General features: G+C 47.5%; 1 protein-coding gene across 4 annotated transcripts in view; it reads left to right on the plus strand.

Annotated features, from left to right (window-relative positions):
• The window catches only part of LOC142254541 (dipeptidase 2-like), a 939193-nt gene extending 932260 nt beyond the window's left edge, over positions 1-6933 (plus strand). For all 4 annotated transcript variants that reach the window (XM_075325647.1, XM_075325645.1, XM_075325648.1 and 1 more), the window contains exon 11: positions 4398-6933. In XM_075325647.1, coding sequence (XP_075181762.1) covers positions 4398-4583 — 186 coding nt within the window. In that variant the 3' untranslated portion in view covers positions 4584-6933. The remainder of the gene's footprint in view (positions 1-4397) is intronic.
• Positions 6934-19407: the final 12474 nt, after the last annotated feature.

Consider the following 19407-nt stretch of genomic DNA (forward strand, 5'->3'; position numbering starts at 1 on the left):
AAAAACTATAATGTCCCGCTTGTCCCAAAGACGGTATTCAGCAGAGGAGGCATATGACATTGCTGCCTCCAACAATGATAGTGAGGGAGAGGATCCCACCTTCGTGTATTCCTCCCACTCCTCCAGTGATTCTGAACCCCCTGCAAACGCAGCAGGACACAGCGCTCCATTAGGGACCCCAACCAATTTTGTGTTTGAACAGTTAAATGGCTCTCCTTCCCTTCCGAGCCCTGCCGTGCACCCAGACAGTAGTTTTTCACCACATATGGGGTATTAGCGTACTCAAGAGAAATTGCACAACAAATTGTGGGGTCCATTTTCTCCTGTTACCCTTGTGAAAATAAAATAATTGAGCTCAAAGAACATTTTTGTGGACAAAACGTGATTTTTTTTTTCATTTTAATTTTTACGGAAAAACTGTGAAGTACCTTGGGGGTACATGGTGCTCACCACGCATGTCAATAAATTTCTTGAGGGCTTTAGTTTCCAAAATGGGGTCACTTGTGGGGGAATTTCTACTGTTTAGGCACATCAGGAGCGCTCCAAACGCGACATGGCGTCCGCTAATGATTCCAACCAATTTTGTGTTTGAAAAGTCAAATGGCGCTCTTTTCCTTCCAAGCCCTGCCATGCACCCAGACAGTAGTATTCCACCACATATGGGGAATTAACGTACTCAGGAGAAATTGCAAAACAAATTGTGGGGTCTATGTTCTCCTGTTAAGCAGGCTTTACACGCTGCGACATCGCTAGCGATGTCGCAAGCGTTAGCATCCGCCTCCGTCGGTTGTGCGTCACGGGCAAATTGCTGCCCGTGGCGCACAACATCGCTAACACCTCTCACACATAGTTACCTTCCTAGCGACGTCGCTGTGGCCGGCAAACCGCCTCCTTTCTAAGGGGGAGGTTCGTGCGGCATCACAGCGGCCTCACTAAGCGGCCACCCAATAGAAGCGGAGGGGCGGAGATGAGCGGGCGGAACATCCCGCCCACCTCTTTCCTTCCTCATTGCCGGCGGCCGCCGGTACGGTGATGTTCCTCGTTCCTGCAGTGTCACACGTAGCGATGTATTCTGCCGCAGGAATGACAAACAACCTGCGTCCTGCAACAGCAACGATAATTGGGATTATAACGACGTGTCAACGATCAACGATTAGGTGAGTAATTTTGATCGTTAACGGTCGTTCGTGCGTTTCACACACAACGACGTCACTAACGAGGCCGGATGTGCGTCACGAATTCCATGACCCCAACAATATCTCGTTAGCGATGTTGTTGCATGTAAAGCCCGCTTAACTCTTGTGAAAATAAAAAAAAATTACTCAAAGAACATTTTTGTGGAAAAAATTTGATTTTTTTTTTATTTTTACGGAAAAACTGAAGCACTTTGGAGTTCATGGTGCTTATAACACTTGTCATAAAATTGCTTGAGAGGCCTAGTTTCCAAAATGGGGTCACTTGTGGGGGGTTTCTACTGTTTAGGCACATCAGGTGCGTCCGCTAATGATTTCAGCTAATTTTGCTTTCAAAAAGTCAAATGGCACTCCTTCCCTTCCAAGCCCTGCTGTACACCCATATAGTAGAATTTTACCACATATGAGGTATCTGCTTACTCAGGAGAAATTGTACAATAAATTTTATGGTGCATTTTTTCCTGATACCCTTGTGAAAATGCAAAATTTTATGGCTAAAGTAACATTTTTGTTTAAAAAAGTTTTCATTTTTTCCTTCCACATGTCTCTGGTTCCTGTGAAGCACCTAAAGGGTTGATAAACGTCTTAGATGTGGTTTTGAGCATTGTGAGGGGTACAGTTTTTTATAAAGGTGTTACTTTTCAGTATTTTCTGTTACCTAGGCCTCTCATAGTCACTTCAAATGTGATGTGGTCCCTAAAAAAATGGTTTTGTCAATTTTGTTGGAAAAATGAGAAATTGCTGATGAATTTGAACCCTTCTAACTTCCTAAGAAAAAAAAATATGTTTCAAAAATTGTGGTGATGTAAAGTAGAGATGTGGGAAATATTATTTAGTAACTATTTTGTGTGACATAATTCTTGGATTTATAGGCATACAATTTCACAATTTTCATCAAATTTCTGATATTTTCACAAATAATTGCAAAAAATATCATCAGAATTTTACCACTAATATGAAGTATAATATGTCACGGAAAAACAATGTCAGAATCACCAGGATCCGTTGAAGTGTGCCAGAGTTATAACCTGTTAAAATGACACTGGTCAGAATTGCAAAAAATGAAAAAATGGCCACGTCATTAAAGTGAAAACAATTCTCTGGGGTTAAGGGGATATATATATATATATATATATATATATATATATATACCGTATTTTTCGGACCATAAGACGCACTTTTTTTCCCCCAAATGTTGGGAGAAAGTGGGGGGTGCGTCTTATGGTCTGAATGTGGCTGCGGGGAATGTGGGTGCTGCGGTGGAGCGGGTCATCGGGGGCACGAGCAGGCTGTAGCAGCCTGCCGTGACTACGTGGACCCGCTCATTTAATATGCACGCCCATCCCCCGCCCATCATCCCTCAGCGCTGAAGCCGGCGCTGACAGGTGGGCGGGATGATGGGCGGGGGATAAACAGCCGGCTCGCATGATCACCCCTGGCAACTACGGCCTGGAGTGATCATGTGCGGCTGTATTCACTGCTCCCCACGCATCATCATTAGCGCGGGGAGCAGTGAATCAGTGAGTGTACAGTACTCACTGTTCCCTGCAGCATCGCTCGTCCTTCCGTCTGTGTCAGCGGCAGCGCCGCTGATTGGAGCCGTCCCCATTACCCTGCTGGATCGCGATCATCTCCTGTGTTTGTGCCGGCAGCTGAGTGGAGACTAGCGGCCGCACAGCGATGACGTCATCGCTGTGCGCACGTGTCCACACGCAGCGGCCGGGACACTGGCACAGACACAGGAGATGATCGCGATCCAGCAGGGTAATGGGGACGGCTCCAATCAGCGGCGCTGCCGCTGACACAGACGGAAGGACGAGCGATGCTGCAGGGAGTGAGGTAAAGTGAGGTGAGTATGAACGTTTATTTTTTTTATGTGCCACAGGATGCGGCCATACACCAGGATGGGGGCATATTATGAGCCGGATGGGGGCATATTATGAGCCGGATGGGGGCATATTATGAGCCAGATGGGGGCATATTATGAGCAGGATGGGGGCATATGATGAGCCGGATGGGGGCATATGATGAGCCAGATGGGGGCATATTATGAGCAGGATGGGGGCATATTATGAGCCGGATGGGGGCATATTATGAGCAGGATGGGGGCATATTATGAGCCGGATGGGGGCATATTATGAGCAGTATGGGGGCATATGATGAGCCGGATGGGGGCATATGATGAGCCAGATGGGGGCATATTATGAGCCGGATGGGGGCATATTATGAGCCGGATGGGGGCATATTATGAGCCGGATGGGGGCATATTATGAGCAGGATGGGGGCATATTATGAGCCGGATGGGGGCATATTATGAGCAGGATGGGGGCATATTATGAGCCGGATGGGGGCATATTATGAGCAGTATGGGGGCATATGATGAGCCGGATGGGGGCATATGATGAGCCAGATGGGGGCATATTATGAGCCGGATGGGGGCATATTATGAGCCGGATGGGGGCATATTATGAGCCGGATGGGGGCATATTATGAGCCGGATGGGGGCATATTATGAGCCGGATGGGGGCATATTATGAGCCGGATGGGGGCATATTATGAGCAGGATGGGGGCATATGATGAGCCGGATGGGGGCATATGATGAGCCGGATGGGGGCATATGATGAGCCGGATGGGGGCATATTATGAGCCGGATGGGGGCATATTATGAGCCGGATGGGGCATATTATGAGCCGGATGGGGGCATATTATGAACCGGATGGGGGCATATTATGAGCCGGATGGGGCCATATGCCATGATGGGTTATATAGCAGGATGCGGCCACATGCCAGTATATAGCAGGATGCGGCCATATGGCAGGATTACGGTGTATAGCGGATGAGGGACATATACTGTATATACCAGGCAGGGAGGATCATTACCAGGATACGGCACCTTAGTAGAGAATTTGGGGACATTACCCCCATAACAGTGTCAGCAGCAGATCCTCGCCCCATGACAGTGTGTCATGACCACATTTTTTGCTTAAAATTTTATTTTCCTATTTTCCTCCTCTAAAACCAGGGTGCGTCTTATAGTCCGGTGCGTCTTATAGTCCGAAAAATACGGTGTATATATATCTATATATATATATATATATATATATATATATATATATATATATATGCAAATATACATAGACAGGCTTACATATATATTGAATGCAGACTGTGGATATTTATTCTATTTAATTTTTAATTTTCAGGTTAGAGATGAACAGCTACACTTGAAACCTTCCGAAGGAGAGATCCCAGAAAATGAGCTGAGTTACTCTTGTCGTTTAGACCTGCGAAAATTACAACAAAGTACAAAGGCTTCTGGAATTCAAGAAAGAAGCTTGTCAGCTTTCACTTTAGCAACATTTATAATGATTTATATTTATGTATTTTGATAACTCTGTTATTCATTGCTGTTATTTGGTTTCATTGTTTTAAGGATTCTTAAATATAAAATTAAGCAGTTTTGCCAAAAATCATGATTAAAAGCTTTCAACTGTACTGTGCATACAACGGACTAGATGTATTTCTAATCAGCGTATACAGACCCAGCCTAAAAATAGCAGCATGCAGCCGCCCAGGATTGTCGCATCCATTAGATGCAACAATCCCAGCACTTTACCTGCCTCTTCCCATTGCCCTGGTGCAGTGGCAATCGGGGTAATATAAGGGGTTAATCGTGGCTCCCAACTGAGACTAAGCCCTAGATTGGTAATGGCATGCATCTATGAGACACCCACATCACCAATCTGTAATAAGTGACAAGAAATAAACACAAACACTAAAAAAATCCTTTATTTGAAATAAAATACAAAAGCCTCCTCTTTCACCACTTTATTAACCACATAATAACACCCCTGCAGGTCCGACATAATCCACACAAGGTCCCATGACGATTCAGCTTTGCTGCATCTGAAAATCACAGCAAGCACCATAGAACATGAACACCCACTGTGAGCTCCAGAGAATGAATGAGCCGCGTGATCATTGGTCCCATCACTCAGGTGATTTCCGGTCACAGCCTGAGATACCTGTGACCGTAAACTACCTGAGGGAGGTCACTGCTGAACGTGCGGCTCATTCATTCTCTGTACAATAGACACGCAGACCGGGACTGTGATTGGTTGCAGTCAGACACGACACAGGCTGAGGGAATGTCTGACTGCAACCAATCACAGATGAAAGCAGTGAATATGCAATAAAGGTAATAAGCGTCATGGGAAGTAAAAAAGGGGTCGTGGGAGCGTACAGCCACGTCGGTGATTCCGTAAGTATTTCACACCTGCTCCAATCCCCCTATCCTTTCCACCTCCATTTTAAGGTGCTGGCCAGATACCCTGGATCAATTCCGGGCCGGGACTGGGTTTTTTATTAGCCCGGTTAGACCTGCCGATCGATGATATCTGCGAAACCACCTATCACTAGATTGAAAAACCATGGCAAAACCGCTGAAAAGAATGGACATGTTCATCCTTTTCATAACGCAGCAAAACGAGAGGGGGTTCACAAAACCGTCAAGAAAATCCTGGACGTGATTTGTGTGTGTGCATGAGATTTCAGAAATCTCATAGACTTTGCTGGCACTGTGAATGCTGCTTTTTATTAGCATGGATTTGCATAAAACTAAGGCAAATCTGCAGCTAAAATACGCTGCAAAACCACTGCAAAAACGCCCTGAGTCAACACAGCATAAGGCCCTGTGCGCACTAGAAAATGGAATTTTCGTAAGAAAATTCTGGACCCTGTGAAAGAATTCCTCACCCACGGCAAAAAAACGCAAAACACTACACCCAAAATTTGCATGTAGTTTTGCCGCGGTTTGTTTCTGTTTATATGCGGAATTGCCGTGGTTTTGCCACAGTTTTTCAGCTGGTTGGTCCCTGCGGTTTTTTACCATTATCTATGGGAAAAAACGCAGGTACCTGCAGAAAAGAAGTGACATGCACATTAATTCCGCAGCGGAAATTCCACAGCAAAACTCGCAGAAACAAAAAAACGTAGTGTGCGCACAGCATTCTTTTATCCCCATAGGATTTGCTGGAGAAGGACTGCTGAAATGTTATAAACATTTTTCTGCAGCATTCCTTCAGCGAAATCAGCAGCAATTCTGCGGTAAAATCTACAGCGTTCACACAGGGCCTAAGAGTGTTTTGTTCCTGGCTGTTAAAATAGTTTCTCTGAATTTGAGTATAAAACATTTAAAACGTTGCAGAAAAAAAAAGTACCGTAACTTTTTGCCTTTTTATGCCAGCTCAGCCAGCTTATTAATAATAGGACGACCTTAGTGTAGGGGCAGACACTGAAAGCTTTATGCTCCTGTGCAAAAAGTGTGTATGGGCCCCTCTCCTTTAGATGGGGACTAAGCTGCACATTATATGTACTATGTGTGTATATATTATATTACATAGTCTCCTCTCATTGTGTATATTACGTCGCCTTAACAGTGCCCTATCTTGTTATGTACAACAATTTCCCTTACATAATGAATTATCTTGCAATTTTTGTTATTTACAGTGTCCTGTCTTTATTTCATAGTGTTCTCTCTTGTTTGGTTTAAAATGAAATGACTGCTGACTAGACATGAGCGAACCTCTGAATGCTCGAGTTCGATTCGGTTCGTCAAACGGAGGCCCCGTTCGATGAACGTTCAACGAACCATTCGACGAACCTCTTGAACCCCATTGAAAACAATGGGAGGCAAACACATAAAAACACATAGAAAACACCTTCAAAGGTGTCCAAAAGGTGACAAACAACTCCCAAGACACCACAAACACATGGAAAAGTGACAAGGACATATACTCATGCGAAAACAAAAGAGCTGGACGAGGAAAAAGAGGAGGAGACACAGATATATGAGAATATGCAAGTGAACATCAATGCCATTACTGTGCAACTTGAGCCTTGTTCATTTTAGGCTTTCAATCTGGATAAATGGCCTGAGCTCGCCACTTACGCCTTGGGGATCTTGTCGTGTCCCGCAACCAGCGTCCTCTCGGAACGTGTCTTCAGAGCTGCTGGGGGTGTGCTGACAGATAAGCGCATGCACGGTGTAACGCCTGCCTGGATCCACACACTCAGACAGGCTGTAAAGGATAGGCTAGAGGGAAGCCACTCACCAAGCAGGACCCCCTTTAACCACTATACAGGGATTTGGAATTACACAGGGCCCAAGGTCATCAATACCTGTCGAAGGCTGCAGTCTGAGAGAGTAGTAGTCAGGCAGGGTAAAACCATGAATTGAGGAACATGAACAGAATCGGATGGCCAGGACTTAATCAGAAAACAAGCAGAGGTCAAATGCGGATCGGGCAACGAGGTACATAAACAGCAGGCAGGAGACGTAGTCAGGAAACAAGTGGTAGTCAGCACACAAAATCACAAAACAGAACTGGGTGGAAAAGGAACCAAATGTTCAGAACTATGTCTGGCAGTGGTCAGCAGACAAGAGCGACTTAAAAAGGGTGTGGTGTCTTCCCATTGTTTGTAGCTGAATGATGGTACTTCAGCTGTGAGACAACCACCACCTACAGTCAGCCAGTGGTTCTGCATATCTCAAGGTAACCCAGCCCAGTGGCTGAGCGGAACCTGCGGCCACCGGCGCTGCTGGCATCGACTTCTCTAATATCATCAGCACTATCTACGAAAGGAACACAGTGTCACCTGGCGATCGTAGTACAAGTTGCTGGAGTGGACTCCGGTGGTGACTTAACAGCCGTGTGCGACAATGATGCAAACCTGGGTGCGGCCCTTCGTCAGGGCAATGTGACACACTTGCCTTGTATGGCTCACGTGTGGAACCTGGTTGTCCAGCAATTTTGAAACCACCATCCCGGCCTACATGGCCTTCTGCGGCGGCCATGCTCGCTATGTGCTCACTTCCACCGTTCACACCCAGCAGCTCAACAACTTGCATCACTCCAGAAGTCTTTTGGTCTGGCGGTTCACCGCCTGAAATGTGATGTGCCGACACGCATGAATTTGAATCTGCACATGTTGCAGCGTCTGTGGCAGCACCGGCGAGCCTTGCTGCAATACGTTATGACGTATAGCCTGGGCTAAAGATATCCAGAGGTGGGACAGATCACGCTGCTGGAGTAGTCTCGGATCAAGGACCTATGCACCCTTCTTTGAAGTTTACAAATGGCAACGAAGATGTTTAGCGCTAACGTTGCCATTATCGGCATGACAATTCCGGTCATCTACATGCTGGAGCACACTCTAAACAGCATTCATAGTCAGGTGGTGGGACAAAAGGAATGGGAGGAAGTACAGGAGGAGTCATATGCTGAAGGGATAACAAGATCTACAAGGTCCAGATGGTCAGCAGTATCAAGGCGGCAGGCAAGGGATGGCGGGGGAGAGGGATTAACAAGGGCGGATAGTATCAGCCTAACTGTTGAGGAAGGTGCAGGAGTCCAGTAAGAAATGGAGGACGAACTGGCGATGGGCATTCAAGACTGAGCAGATGAGGGAGAGCTTGCTCACATTTCGGTTGTGCGAGGGTGGGGGGAAGGAGCCATGATTCTCACCTCTCCGCCACCAACACAGCAAGGACTTGGTCCTCCTGGATGCGCAAGACACATGAGCGCCTTCTTGCTGCACTACCTACAACATGACCCTCAGATTGTCCGAATTCGAAGTAATGCTGACTACTGGGTTGCCACACTGTTAGATCCCCGGTAGAAGACAAAATTTGGCGAAATAAATCCTGCCATAGAAAGGAACGCACGTATGCAGGAGTGTCAGCACAAGCAGGTACGCAATCTTAGCTCGGCTTTTCCACTAAATACCAGTGCTGCACAGAGTGAATCTCAACGCTTTGTCATGGCTAGGAGGAAATGGTCTTTTACTTGTTCACATCTGAGGGACCGAGGGCTGCCTGTTAAGCTGTTGAGTATGGTGTGGTGTCCCTGCAGAGTTGCAAATTTGTAAATATACAAAATGAGTGTCAAAAGGACAGATGCTGGTGGAAAGGGGAACAGGTGTGTTGGAAAGGAGAAAAAAGTTTGTGTCCGTGGGTTTGGTGGTTAAGCAACAGTAACATCTGCTGAAGAAACACCATCTGTTTCGGGGGGGACTGGCAGATTAGGATAAGGTGATATATATCCTAATCACCAGTCGGGGTCCACCGTGCTCCCAGATGGAAAAGGAGATGCTGGCAACATGAAGGTTAGGCATAGGATACAGAGCTGGGTGGCTCTGAAACTAATAGTAGCCTTAACCTAGTTAGACGACACTCGGATCTGGAGACTGTGAACCCTGTTAGCGTCATAGGGTCCACACACCCAGCCCAGGAACTCCCTGTTAACAACACATTGAGTACGCTGTCCATGTGCGTAGGGGGGCACACCTGTGGACAGCAGGCGCAGCAGCAGCAGCCCATTTAATGCCACTGGGCTGCACTAGCATGACTGGGAGGACAGGAGCTGGTCTTAACCGTTCTGCGGTACCAAGTGTGGTGGCGGCCTGCACCGACGCCCTATCCTTGCCTACCTCTGGCCTAAAGCCGCAATGGGTTCAACACATGGAGGTGTGCTCTTTCTGAGCATAATAGAAGACTACGCACCTCCTTGTTGTCTCCAGCCCCTTTTCTAACCTGGGTCCGCCCCAACCCAGGGTAGACCACAATGCCCCTCCATGAGCCAATAGCAGAGTGCCACGTCATCAGTGACATAACCAGTGGCCTATCCATAATCGCCACTTCAATGATGACAGCATGGCAGCCACGCCCCAAACACCTCACCAGTCATCGTCTGACGAATAATGATGAGGTGCCAAATCATAGGGGCGGACATCTGCGAGCCAGTCCGGAGTGGCCACATCATCAGGACACCTGATGCCCTCTGGACTATCATCGACTGCCACCTCACGGACATGGCCAGTGAGTTCCTTAATGGACCTAGCCTCTGATGCACTAAGTGCCTGAGCATGCTTATTTGCCTGAAAACAGTCTCAGAAAACAGACTATCAGCTTCTGCATGCTCTCTAGCCACAACACCGGACTTAGACACGGCACGGAGTCCAACTACCTGTGCAAAGAGGCTTTTTGCACTAAATGTGGGAGCATGCGCTGTAGCCTCAACTGAGGCCTTAGCCTCAGGAATGGCACAGTCAGGCTGAGCATATTCACTAGGCGAAACACTGGAGTTAGGCTGCAGCTGGGGTAAATCGGCACACGCATGCGCACTAGCCGCCTCTCCACACTTATACATGAAGGAGAAAGCAGCCAGCTGGACGACCCGAGGCACGGCCAAAAATGGCAGCTGACGCCTGGGCGCAACTGGAACCGCTGCAGGCGTCTACGGCGGTACCAATTCGTAACAACAAATACCAGCCAAAATAAAAGGTGTACTTCTTCCCGTGGATATTCTGATATGATCCCTTTTTTCACGGACACGACCATCACTACCAAATGTAGATGAGACACCAAAACAGCAGGTGCTTCAATGAATCTCAAGTGCTCCATAAAGTGGCCTCTCCTCCACCTCAAGTTCAATATCCCAAATACTCCATTCCTCTGTGGTGTCAACCCAATCGCACTTGCTTCCTAACAGCTCTCATGTTTCCACCAGCCCTGCTGAGTATGGGGTAACAGAGATGGTTGAGTCTCCAGAGCTGTTCAGTCACACTATAGCCTGGGAATCAGAGGTCTGCTCCAAAGCTGCTGTGAGTCCAGACAAGGAAATGATCTGCACTGATGCCCAGAAGCTTTGTGTGTTGGATCCAGGCCCCGATGAAGAAGGTGCTGAGCATAATGTACACCCTCATTCCCAAACTATAAATCCTCCTGGTGGAGACAATGGGGAACATGCTGATGAGACTCAGATACCTGATTCGAATAACAACTTTATTTTTCGGTCAGGGCAGGAAGAGGTTGGCTCGGAGGACTCAGGATGAGGGGAGTGAAAACACACAGGGTGATGATGAAGTTGGAGACCCCACTTACTGTCAAACCAAAGTCACCCAGTTGATGAGGACAGCAGAGGAGGTGGAGGAGGATGCTACTGACGATGAGTTTATATTTCGTCTTCCTGGACAGAGACAAAATACTGGAAGCAGAAGTCGTGGTGGCTCTGGAGGTTGCATGGACTGTAAGCCTTGTTTAGCCTAGGGCTTTTTTGACATCACAAAGGATCACCCAAGTCATGTCATCTGTAAGATTTGTCACCAATCTCTAAGTAGAGGCCAAAAACTCACTACTTAGAGTACTTCGTCCATGAAGTGTCACATGTGTCACAAGTGTCACAGGAATTGATAGCGTGAGGGTGTATTGATCAGCTTTATCCACTGTGAATGCAACATGCTTAGTTGCCGTTCATTGCATGCATTGTTGCAGACTACACACAAGGGGCAGCTGTTTTTTTGCATCTGCCTTTGTCTGTTTGGTCATTATAGCAATAGCAAAACAGTCTTCGGCTGTGGACTTGGAGAGCGGAGGAGATGCTGTCTATGAACAGAAGGAAAAGCTAAAGGTGTGTGTTACAGCAAGGAGCCTCCGCCGAAACACTTCGGTCAATTGTGAGGGGAGTCGTGTTGGAGTTTGGTAAGGAGGACCGTAACGCCTGTGAGCAGCATCCTGTGCCACAGACCGAGATTCTTCCGGTGCTGTCTATACTGTTTACCGTAAGAGGAGCGTAAAGTCTGTATTTATGGCAACTGGACACCACAGTACCTGGGAACGGTAGGCTGAGACCAGACAGTAATGCGTGCACGCAACACTTTGTTTTCTTAGCAACACACATATCTGTTATGCTTAGGCCGACCATATAGACAATAAGACTTCCTGCCTCTGCACTGTCAAATTGGCACTTACAGTTAAAATCATAGAGGGACAGTGACACATGTTTGCATTGACTGTTGCTTTACAAGATTTCCAGGACTGTTGCTGAGCTGTGGGGTTTGCATTCACACTGTTATCATCTGCCTTATCTGTGAGGCTTCAGCAAACAAGGGTATTCAGGGGTGGTAATGGGTTTTGTCTATGTTTAGGTAGATAAGTTGTAAGCTCTTGTCATGCGACACTGGTAAGTCGTGTTCGCACACACACACACGCACACACACACACACACACACACACGCACACACAATTACTCCTGATACGCAGAGGGATTACCAGGTAGTAGGCAACTATTTAGACAGTCCCTTGGTTAGGCAAAAGTTGGTGATCAGGGGGTATAAATCGCCTTTATGATTGTCACAGCATAGGGGTGTAGGCTTTTGGAATTGTGAATAGATTGTTCTGTTCTTTCAGTTTTATGCATGGTTCTTATTGTTTGTTTTGGGAAAGTTAAACAATCATTTATCAACCCAACTGCCTAGAGTCCTTTTCCTAGTGTGTGGTTTTGCTGTATACTGGGGATCCCACCCTGGACACTACTTTAAATGAAGCATAAGTTGCAGTAAAAGGTCACTATGGTACAATGCGGCCTAGCGGAGCGGTGCAACCACCGTCTGCCCCATCAATGGTATCTGCGTGCTCTTCATCCTCTGTGACTGTGGGGACAGCAGTCACACATGCTTTTTCACGCTAACCTTCCATCCCTTTACCCGCAACAGGGAGTGTGATTGTCATGTTGTCAGTTGTTTTGGAAGTGGAAACAGCTGGTGGTGTTGAGCTCTCTCAGACATCGAGAGAACCACCTTTGGATGAAGGCAACATTATATCCGCGCCTGCATCTTCGTCCCAGATTGGCTGGACTACCTGCAGTTATTAATTGCGTAGCAGAAATGGAGAGAAGTGTAGAATGCACATGTGGTGTACCTTGCTTGGCAGCAAAGGAACACTAAGGTAGTATCCCAGACAATTGTAGTATGCACCTTAAAGTGTCAGCACTTTTGGAAATTAAAAGTGCGTAGCAGAAATGGAGAGGAGTGTAGAATGCACAAGTGGTGTACCTTGCTTGGCAGCAAAGGAACACTAAGGTAGTATCCCAGACAATTGTAGTATGCCCCTTAAAGTGTCAGCACTTTTGGAAATTAAAAGTGCGTAGCAGAAATGGAGAGGAGTGTAGAATGCACATGTGGTGTACCTTGCTTGGCAGCAAAGGAACACTAAGGTAGTATTCCAGACACTTTTAGGATGCCAGAAAAAGTGTCAGCTCTTTGGGGAAAAAAAATAGCGTGGCAAAAATGGGCAGGTGGGTAGAATGCACGGGTTCTGTGGGTCAGTGGACAGCAAAGGAACACTAACTTAGTATTCCAGACACTTTTAGGATGCCACAAAAAGTGTCAGCTCTTTTGGGAAATAAAATAGTGTGGCAAAAATGGGAAGGTGGGTAGAATGCATGGGTGCTGTGGGTCAGTGGACAGCAAAGAAACACTAACTTAGTATTCCAGACACTTTTAGGATGCCACAAAAAGTGTCAGCTCTTTGGGAAAATAAAATAGCGTGGCAAAAATTGGAAGGTGGGTAGAATGCATGGGTGCTGTGGGTCAGTCGACAGCAAAGAAACACTAACTTAGTATTCCAGACACTTTTAGGATGCCCCAAAAAGTGTCAGCTCTTTTGGGAAATAAAATAGCGTGGCAAAAATGGGAAGGGGGGTAGAATGCACGGGTGCTGGGGGTCAGTGGACAGCAAAGGAACACTAACTTAGTATTCCAGACACTTTTAGGATGCCACAAAAAGTGTCAGCTCTTTGGGGAAATAAAATAGCGTGGCAAAAATGGGCAGGGTGCTGTAGGTAGCAGGACAGCAAAGGAAGCCTCACTTTCTATCTCTGCTAATAAAAAAATGCAGCAAGGAATTGCCTGAGCTGAGGTAGCTAGACGCTGTTATCTAAAGCCCTACACAGCGTTTGCACGGACCTGCCTAGCAGCTATGTCTATGAACGCCTGTAAATCAGTCCTGAAAAGGGCTGAAATTACCAGTAGTCCCTAATCCCTAAAGCGCTCTGTAGATTGCACTGTATCTCTATAGCGCACACAGCAACAGCAGCAGCAGCGGGAGCGGTGACTGTCACCCACATGCAGCAGAGAGGTAATGGCGGTGACGGGGAAAATGGCCGTGTCTTATCAGGCAAGGACATGTGACATGCACAGCCTATGACACATGCCCTTGCTTGTCTGGCAAAAATCCACTTTGCAGTGTGTGTCTCTGTGATTTGCTGACAGCCTGGCCCGCCCCACTGTACGTGCGGTTAGGAAAAAAAAAATGGCGATCGGCATTCTCTCAGCACTCAGCAGCAGCTTGGATCTAACCCCTGTTTCCCCCCCGCACACTATACGCTGAATTTTGATAATAGCGTGATTCACAGTGACTCCCACTATTACAGTGAAATGCCAGCTAGTAACTAGCTAGGCTTTTTGTTGATAGAACCATTCTCAAACGTTACTCGAACTGTCGAGCAAAAGGCTCGAGTTTGTCGAACGACTCGAACACCCCCCAAAATCACTCGAACATGAAATTGGCGAACCTCGCTCATCTCTACTGCTGACATAACATGGTAAAGATTCTTTTCTACAGGAGGAGGCTGATAGACTGGTCTACTAGTCAGATAGTGCTCCATCAGTAGTCATTTTATTTTATATCTAACAAGAGAGGACTATTTTATTGAAGAGGGCACTGTGAATATTAAAAATAAGAAGAATATACTATTCTATACATAACAAGAGATAATACAATGTAATAATGGGATAGTGCTATACATAACAGAGGATGCTATATTATAAGCGACAGTGCCATACATAACTAGAGCGGAGACTACATAATAAGGTGTGCTGGTATACATAACAATTAAGAATGTCGCTATACAGAACAAGAAAGTACATTATATACTAAGGGAGGGTGCTATATATATCAAAAGGTAATGCTATGTATTGTAATAATGGGATGGCACTGCACACAACAGGGGACGCTATGTAATAACAAACATCCCATACATCACTATAAATGATGGTATGTATGAAGTGACAAAGTTATACATAATAAAAGAGGTAACTGTAATTAAGGATGGTACTATATGTTGTGATGTGATCACTGTTGATGTGCAAGAGGGGAGATATGTGTTGCTGAGATTACTGAAATCAGTGATGTAAACCCGGATGGAATACTCCTGCATATTAGGTGCTGAGAGGGTTAATTTGTATTACCTGGGCCGGGTTTGTTGTGGACAGCTAAAGAGATGGGTGGGATGGCTGTTCACCATATGTTCACCTCGGGGTGTGGTCCCAGAGTTAAAAGCCAGGCCTCTGGACACACTCGTTCTGCTCTTTATTTTCCTGTGCTGGAGGAAGTAGTTCTGTCTTTCTGTGGCCTGTGGCTGAAGTTAATAAACCAGATGAAAATCGACCCGTGAGGTGTTCCTACATCTATCTCCTGCTGCAGTTGAGGGAGTGGCTTTACCACAAGTGGTGGAGACTGCGGGCAGGAATCCCAGCAAACGCTTATACCTGCTACAGAGTAGCTGGATGTCCTGGGTGAAGGCAGCAATGAGCCAGGGAATACGGTCAGACACCATGGAGAACCTGATCAGGCACCTGGTACAGGACCAGCAGCAGCATCAGCAAGCCCAGCAGGAGACGAACAAGTTGTTGATACAGCAGCTGCAGCAACAGCGGGAGCAACAGCAATGGCAGATAGACATCCTAGCAGACGTAATCCGTGGCAGAGCGACCAGTCCTGGTGATGACGCTAACGTCTGGAAGGCGGTAAGGCGAGCTATGCAAAAGATGACCCCGGGGGATGATGTTGAGGCCTTCTTGACTGTGTTTGAGAGAGTTGCTGAATGAGAAAAACTCCCGCCGGAGCAGTGGGCGGAGGTATTGGCGCCATATTTAAGTGTAGAGCCACAAAAGGCGTATTATGATCTTGCTTTACAGGACGCTAAGGAGTATGACAAATTAAAGGCTGAACTTGTGGCACGCCTGGGTGTGACTATGACTGTTAGAGCACAACGGGTCCACCAGTGGGCATATCATGGTGACAAACTCCCTCGCTCGCAAATGTTTGATTTACTGCATCTGGTGCAAAAATGGTTGCAGCCAGAGTCTTCCACCCCAGGGCAGATGGTGGAGCGGGTTGTAATGGAAAGGTTCAATCCCTCCCTTCCAAAGCCAGTGCAGACTTGGGTTGCCCAGGAAAAACCCCCGAATGCTGACGACCTGGTTGGACTGGTGGAGAGGTACCAGGTGGTAGAGAGTTCCCTGGGGAAGCCACGGGACTTACCATTTCCCTATTGGGGGATTTCTTCAGGGAGCGACACCCAAAAGAAGGGTACAAGATCTACAGGAGGGGCGAATCCAAGGTCCCAAGTGGCAAGTGGAGGCATGCAAAACTGCCCAGTCAATAATATCTTAGAAACAAAGGAGGACAAAGGAGTTTTAAGGTGAAAAAAGTTAAAAGGTAATTTTTATTAAGACAAATATATTAAAAAATGGAATTTTGCATTTCCATATGACACAACAATGATGTGGTTATAAATAGAAAATAGAGCCAGTACACAGAGGAAGTACAGTGGGTAAACAGACAAAAGTGACCAGGTATGCGCCCTGTGTCAGGTGACCTAAAAATAATCACCGGATGAACGGCTAACACTAAAGGTCAGGAATAATACCTTGGACGCCTAGTAAACAAAGCCTGCGGGTGGAAGCGATGGGTAGGCAAGCGGTGATGACCGGATATACACCCTGTACCTGGAAGCCTAAAGGTAATCGCCGGGTGAGCGGCTAACAGAAGTCAGCGGTAATACCTGGGGCGCCGGTGCACAAAGCCTACAGATGGAAGCGCTCCGCGCGGAGCGCTTCGCTTATCCGCTTATCAATAATATTATCTGTTGGAGGTGCCAGGGACTGGGTCACATTGCTCCGCATTGTCCCTTGACCACCGAGCCGATAGACTGCAGTATGAGTCGGCGCTCTTCCTATTATGCATACCCAGTTTGCAGTGTGGACAGTCAACCCAGTGAGGGGCCACAGGAATGTCCTGTAGAAATAAATGGTACCAGCATAGTGGGACTGCTAGACTCCGGGAGTTTGGTGAGCCTCGTGAGGGACACACTTCCACACTGGCTGATTCCTGGAAGAGGGTGGGCGTCCGTTGTATTCATGGGGATGCCAAGGACTACCCTGTGACCGCTGTGACTATAAAAACAACTTGCGGGTTGGAGTCTCATGAGGCTGGAGTGGTGAAAGATCTGTTGCACCCAGAAATAATAGGACGATACTTTACTTTGTTCTGGGAATTGTGGAGTAAAGGAGTGGAACCCTGTGTCTCAGATAAAGGACAGTTAGCCCTCAATGATAAGACTTCAATTCAGTCGGAGGCGGATTAATTTCCACTATGTGTGTTGGTGGGCGATGAGGAGGAGACCTTGTCCCAGGAGGTTAACATTCCGGAGTTGGCCATTTTGGAAGGGAACTTTGGGACTGTTCAAATGAGGGACCTGACACTAAAGGGGACATTTGAAAATGTGACTGTCATAAATGGGATTGCTCAAGAGCTGGCGGTTGACACCAGATTCCCCCACTTTGCAGTAAATGGGGAATTACTATATCGGGTTACCCAGTTGAGAGGTGAGATAATTGAGCGACTATTGGTACCAGGGCCTTATATACGTCGAGTGTTAGATATGGCCCATCCTCATGTCCTGGGTGGTCACCTAGGGGTAGATAAAACCCAGGAGCGGATTCTGCCGAGGTTCTACTGGCCGGGGTGTCGTCGAGAGATTCTTAATTATTGTAGATCCTGTCCCACCTGCCAGCTAACTGCACCAGTCTCACATTTTGAAGTCCCCTTATGCCATTACCTATAATAGAGGTCCCGTTTGACTGTATTGCCATGGATCTTGTGGGCCCCCTGGTAAAATCCGCTAGAGGATTATACTAGTATATCATAGTGGTTCTGGACTATGCGACTCGATACCCTGAGGCGGTACCATTGAGAAATTCTTCCTCTAAGAATATAGCCAGGGAGTTGGTCCATATCTTCTCTCGAACTGGACTGCCAAAGGAGATCCTGACAGACCAAGGGACCCGCTTTATGTCGAAAGTCATGAGGGAACTGTGTAAGGTGCTGTGGATTACACAAATGAAGACTTCAGTGTATCACTCGCAGACAGATGGCCTTGTGGAGAGATTCAATAAGACCTTAAAGTCCATGCTCAAGAAGGTCCTGGAGAAGGATGGCCGAGATTGGGATTGCCTGCTTCCATATTTGCTCTTGTCTATCAGGGAAGTTCCACAAGCCTCTACCGGGTTCTCTCCCTTTGAACTCTTATATGGTCGACATCCTCAGGGTTTCCTTGACATAGCCAAAGAAGCCTGGGAAGCAGAGGTTACCCCCCTTAGGAGTGTCATTGAGCATGTGGCCCAGATGCAGGAGAGGATGGCTGAAGTGATACTGTGACGCCCCGGACTAGCCAAGTAGTCACAGACATACCAACACACACACACCCCCACCCTAGGCAATTACAGCAGCCAAACACAAAACCCTTGTTGCCTCCCTCCAGGGTCTGATGTCCACACCAGGTGGGGCAGAGCCAGGTGGTTGGCCCCACCCACCGAGGAGTTCACAGGCCTGGAGGCGGGAAAAAGTGCAGTCTAGTCTTGGAGGAGGAAGTGAGAGGAGTGAACACTTGGGTGTCTGGGTTGGAGCCCAGACACTGACAGCAAGGTTGGCAGACGGTGGTGGCCGTCTGCAGGAGTTAGTGGAACTCTGCAGAGCCGTAAGTACCGGGGTCGGGCGACGGCCCGCCGGTACTGGACCGGGGAACGGAGTGAAGCTAAGCCCACAGGCAGGGCCATCGGACCCCGACCAGGCTTGGAGCTGCCGTCAATAGTCAAATCCGAATGTGACAGGAACCCTAGGGGTTTCTCAACTACTAAAGTCCCGATTGAAGGCAACCGTCCACCCAGAGAGGATATACAGCCACCGCCACAGGCTAGAGATCCATGGGCCAGCGCCTGGGGGCAAAACGGGCTCCTACGGCACCTATACGCCGGGGAGCGGACTACCGGTGGGCAACTCCAGGAGTCAGAACACTTTCAAAGGTGCAGGGAAAGACAGCCACCATCAGCCATCCGGGGAGAGCACAACAACAACACTGCAGCCGGCTGCGGGACCCGTCCATCCGGCCGTTTTGGTTTACCAAAGACTCTGTCAGTGATTGTCTGAGTGAGTACACCAGTGCCGTCAGGCACCGCGCCTCGCTGTCCCTGCAACCCTGCACCCCAGCCATCCCGCCTCCCCGTTACACCATCGGGCCCCGGGATCACCAA

This window comes from Anomaloglossus baeobatrachus, chromosome 10, assembly GCF_048569485.1.
Source record: "Anomaloglossus baeobatrachus isolate aAnoBae1 chromosome 10, aAnoBae1.hap1, whole genome shotgun sequence".
Classification (NCBI taxonomy): Eukaryota; Metazoa; Chordata; class Amphibia; order Anura; family Aromobatidae; genus Anomaloglossus; species Anomaloglossus baeobatrachus.